This window comes from Gavialis gangeticus, unplaced genomic scaffold, assembly GCF_001723915.1.
Source record: "Gavialis gangeticus isolate Ggan-Ray unplaced genomic scaffold, GavGan_comp1, whole genome shotgun sequence".
Classification (NCBI taxonomy): Eukaryota; Metazoa; Chordata; order Crocodylia; family Gavialidae; genus Gavialis; species Gavialis gangeticus.
Window position 1 is genome coordinate 21345915 of NW_017728992.1, and position 5392 is coordinate 21351306.

The window sequence follows — 5392 nt, forward strand, 5'->3', positions numbered from 1 at the left end:
GGGGGGGACAGCAGGCCTGGCCTGGCCCAGCCCAACACAGCAGCTGGAGGGGGAGGGGAGGAGCAAGACTCCTCCCCCACCCCTGCTCTCCCGCATCAGCCCCAAACCAGCTCTTCCTGTTCCCCTGCCACAACCAGGTTGGCCCGGGCCCACTGCTCCCCCCCCACAGCAGCCTGGCTTCTTGCCACCCTCAGCTCCAGTCCTCTCCTGCATCAGGCCCAGGCCCACACCTCCCTTCCCCCTGCCACTGCACTGGGGAAGGGGGGAGCAGACCCAGACCTCAAGCAGCAGGGGGAAAGGAGGAGTGGGCCCAGACAGGGGAGGCCTGGGGCTCCATCCCTACCCATTCCCTCCCCCTCCCCCCCATCATTTTGACAGGCAATTTGCTACTGATTTAATATATGCCTAACATTTGGGAGAACACAGGGGACTATCATTGGCTGAAACCGCTTTGGGTGTTCAGTGCAGATTTCAAGACCAGGAGCTTTGCCTTCCCTAAGGGAGCTGATTCTTCCACCTAGTTTAGGTACTGTGTATTGTGCCCCAGAATTATTAACTTTTCCATCTTCTCATTACTGAATTGGTAGCTTGGGTTAATGCTCCATCATTTTCTAGGCGTTGATAGACAACCAGATTGTATTGTACTGGTAATCTGTCTTTCTTGGATGACTGACAAAAAACCTTTTGTATAGTTGTCCCTATTTTCTTACTGTTGCAGAAAATATTTATGCTCCACTTCAGCTTCTAGAATGATTTCTGCCTTTCCTTCCTCAGTACAGAGCTCAGATCTTTGCCAGCTACAGTGCTTTCCTTACTAAATGGATCTGCTTCATACATCATTTTGTATTTCATGCATCAGCTACTGTGTGCATCAATCCTGGCACTGCTCATTCTGCAGCATCTGCTGGAGCTGCAACATCATTTCTATCAGTTACTATTGGAAGTCAGCAAACAGTGGGATGTAGATTAGGCTCATGTTGTACACATTTGCCTACACATGGACTACTTAACCATCTTTCTTATTTGTGTTGACATTTCTGATTTGTTAGGATGGTTTGGCTAGGGATGATCCTGCCTCAGGAAGGGGGTTTAACTAGATTACCTCTGGAGGTACCTTCCAAAACTACATCTCTATGATTCTATGACAGTAACCCCTGTTTTATCAAGATAGAGATTAGATAATCTTGTAAAAATCAAACCTTTCATGTGGTGTTTCTTGCACACCAATGTGATAGAAATGCTGCTGATACCTATTGTCAAGACTTCAATATTTCTCTAATTGGTTGCATTGACCATGAGGTCAGGGATTAACAGAGACTGCAATCCTGTATCACTCAGGCAGAACTGAACTGCCAGCCAGACAAAAGATTATGAGCCTAGGTGGTGACAGCCACCAACGTAATACCTAGAAAGCTATGAACTGACCAGAAACTTGTAACAAACAGGAAGACAAGAATGTATACATAGGTTCCTTCTGCTGTTACAAAGCCTTGAATTTTAACAGAAAGGCAAGGCAATAAATTTTGCCTGGCAAACAAACCAGGTATCACTTTTCATTAACAGGCAACTAGTTCAGTCCTTGTTTAAAAGGTGTCCAACATTTTGCTGCAAGCTTTTGCAATTGCCAAGGGAGCAGCTTGTGCAAGTATCAAGCAATTTAATTTGCTCATCATTCCTCAATTTACATTCTATTTTAAGGTCATTTTAAATAAAAGATATATAGATATATATCTGCAGAAATACATCTATCTATCTATCTATCTACACACATCTCTATAGATCAACGTATTTAAAAATACATTGCTTAAAGCAAGCATATCTATACACCTGCCACCCAAATAAAACCAGCCCTTTGGTTCCTCCTGAGTAAAAGCTTCATCAAGTTGAACATTCTGGATTTAAAAACTAAGAGTCTGCCATACAAATAGAATTCATATAATCACAGGAAAATGAGTTCTTTCTGGTATTCAGAAAGTTAGCATCCATCTGTTTCACATCACAAAGCTATAAATGGTACAACAAACAAAGAGAAAACCCCTTGTTGATAAAATAAAAATGGTCTTCTGAGTATATAATGATAATATACATGCATGCGTCCTTCTGCTCATGTGAAATGAACAGAAAAGAGTATATCAGTTTGCATGCAAGTCTCACAGAATGCGTTATGAACATGACCTAAGATTTACAAACATATTCTCTTGTTCAATGTTAATTTTATATAAAAGTTTAAGTGATTTAGATCATAGGCAATTGGAGGTTAAAAGTGACCTTAATGTTAAAAGTAACCTTAATATTGGATCATATAATATTAATATCCACAGATTCTAAGTCCCATGAGAATGTAAACTTATTGTGTTCTAGGCTGTTTTATTTAAACAGACTAGGTTTTTTCTGAAATGAAGCAGGAGAGGGGGAGAGCAAATTAACTAGATGTTTTACCTGTTAGCCAACGTCTGCACCTCAGAGTGTTTTTCTTTGTACACAGCTTTATATCCCTGAATAAAAGATAGATAGGATTTTGGAGTCACATGGGTAGAACGTCTGTATCTTTGGAAGTAGTCCACGCACTTCTCTGCCACCCCATCCTGGAACGAGCCCATACACTGCACCACCTCCATCTTGGTTTCAACAGAGCAGTCAACTTCATAAGCAGACAGGAAGTGTTCGGATACTATTTTAAAAAAGGAATTCTGTTAATTAACTTCTTTAACCTTCATTCCTTTCATGAAAAATGGAGGAAAAAAAACTTCAGACACAACATAGAGTCTGCAGTTAATATCATGAAGAATTATGGTCTCCTAAATTGCTTGTCAGGTTCCTAAATGCTATTGAACTCAACATTTGTGCATCTACAGGATGTGCCATAATCATAAACAACTTTCAATTTTTAAAGGTCCATATTCAAGCATGATAGTGTGATTAATTTTTTTGAGCACAATCCTGAGGAAGCAAGACAACATGTGCAGGATAAGAAAAACATCTGGAACTAAATACAGGCATACCTCAGAGATATTGCGGGTTCAGTTCCAGACCACCGCAATAAAGCGAATATCGCAATAAAGCAAGTCACACGAATTTTTTGGTTTCCCAGTGCATATAAGAGTTATGTTTACACTATACTGTAGTCTATTAAGTGTGCAATAGCATTATGTCTAAAAAAAATGTACATAGCTTAATTAAAAATACTTTATTGCTAAAAATGCTAACCATCAAAATGGCACCAATGGAAAAATGGTGCCAATAGACTTGGTCGACGCAGGTTTGCCACAAACCTTCAATTTGTAAAAAACACAATATCTGCGAAGCGCAATAAAGCAAAGCACAATAAAATGAGGTATGCTTGTACTCTATAAAGGCCATCTGAGATGCAGCTCATCCTTATCTTCTACATGCATTCCTAGAACTAGAAAGCATGAATTACACTGTAGTCTTGGAACTTGCCCAGAACTCCATTTTCTGTGTGAAACGAATACGCATATTAAGGCTGACAAGCCTCCCATTCTTGGGCTAAATGTTGGACAATTGCAATTTAAACATCAGGTATTTTAATACTGTCTCATAGCATGAATTAAATACTATCCTATTTTTGTCTAATCCTGGGCTCCTAGCCTCACTCACAGGACAGACCCTTTTAACTTTTTCATACTTAATATCAACCAGTGCTATTAAGAGTAAGTCAAGGTATAAAGAAACTTCATGTGAAAAAACAAGCTGTAATCTAGGCCTTGCTTACTTTCATTTGAGCCTTGAAAATGGAACATATATAGGACATGGACCTTCTACTGGCATTCCTTATAGGATTCAAGATACCATTTACACATTTCTTTTTAGGTTGTAGTAGTAGGTAGTGATGGCTTACCAATTTTCAATAAATGAAATAATATCTTCATCAATAAATTTATACACACGTACAGTATATAATTTTTCATTTTTGCTAGAAGTGTGAAATAAGATTACAATATTCTTCTAGTTTAAACAAAACATACAATGATACAAAAATAGATACAATGAAGCACCGGACAATAAAACAAGACACGGAAATTCTATTGTTTAGTTTAAGCAAAAATAGTATTGTTTTAGTAGTTTATTAGGAGCTTTCACTAACACTGCAGCAGTTTAATCTTAGCTTGAGTTTTTAGAGCCATTTCACCCCATCTTATGAAGTTACTGGGAACATGTTTCAGGGGTCTAGGTTGTAACCATGTTGATCTAAGGACCTAGGCAGACAAGATTCTTTGGGTAAAGAATATTGGATAAGATGTCAGATTTACCCAAAGAACGCTCCATTAGAGGAACATGACTTATGAGGAGAGGCAGAGGAACTGGGCTTATTAGTATGGAGAAGAAAAGACTGAGGTGGGATGTAATAACAGCCTTCCTGTACCTGAAGGGTGGCTACAAAGAAGATGGAGCAAAACTCATGATCATCAATTTTTGCATTTGTGGACCCCTAAAAAAACTGAATGGTGGTGTGGACTCCTTTGGAAATGTTGAATGGAGATGCAGACCCCTTTGACTTGTAAGCATGGGGTATTCACATACTTTTGATTGATCATGGTCATCTTTCATGGACCCTTTTGACAGAGCCTGTGGTCCCCCAGGTGGTCCTGCTTTGAGCTGGGGGTTGAACTGGTGACATCCTGAGGTCCCTTCCAAACCTAAATTTATATTTTATAAAGATTAAAGTTGAAACCTGAATTTCCTCCTCCTCTATGGGTCAATTATTCTTCCATAGTTTGTCTTAATCATGAAAGTTTGAAGTCATGATAACCTTCTTGAGTGGTTTTAAATATAATACTCCAGTAAACAATGACTCAAAAGTGTTGCTAAATTGCCTGTGAAAAGCTATTTGTTTTTAAAATTTCCTATGAATCTTTAATGATGTTTTTAAGGGCAAAACACGTTTCTTTTACCTTTTACACTAACAGATATTTGTCTCTTGGAAGAGGAGAGACTTTGACAGTTCAGGGCTTCCACATACTATACAGTGTTACCTCTCAGCTCCATGTTCTTGGGGAACCCTGACACAGGACGCAGACTGTCCGACTCACAAAGAATAGCCCCTCCCCTCCCCTCCCTAAACAGAAACCGATTAAAATGCAGTGAGAGACACACCTAAAACCCTCCAGATAAGGGTGACAAGAGTGAAGCAACTGCCCTAGGTCTCATTTGCATCTGAGATGGAACCAGATGACCATTCATTTACATGAGCGATGAAGAGCAGAAAACCTGAAGCAGAGACTGCAGTGAATTCTGGGATCAGCGAAGCAGGGCAGCACTGCACGATGGAGAATCTGTGCTCCAAATGCTAGTCAACCCACACACCCAGCTCAGCATTTATCAGACAAGTTCTAATCTGGATTTACATAGGACTTCCCCCGCCCCCCCCCCC

General features: G+C 39.9%; 1 protein-coding gene across 1 annotated transcript in view; it reads right to left on the reverse strand.

Annotated features, from left to right (window-relative positions):
* The window catches only part of DNAH5 (dynein axonemal heavy chain 5), a 555556-nt gene that overhangs the window by 254396 nt on the left and 295768 nt on the right, over window positions 1–5392 (reverse strand). The window contains exon 56 of the mRNA XM_019521239.1: window positions 2440–2671. Coding sequence (XP_019376784.1) covers window positions 2440–2671 — 232 coding nt within the window. The remainder of the gene's footprint in view (window positions 1–2439; window positions 2672–5392) is intronic.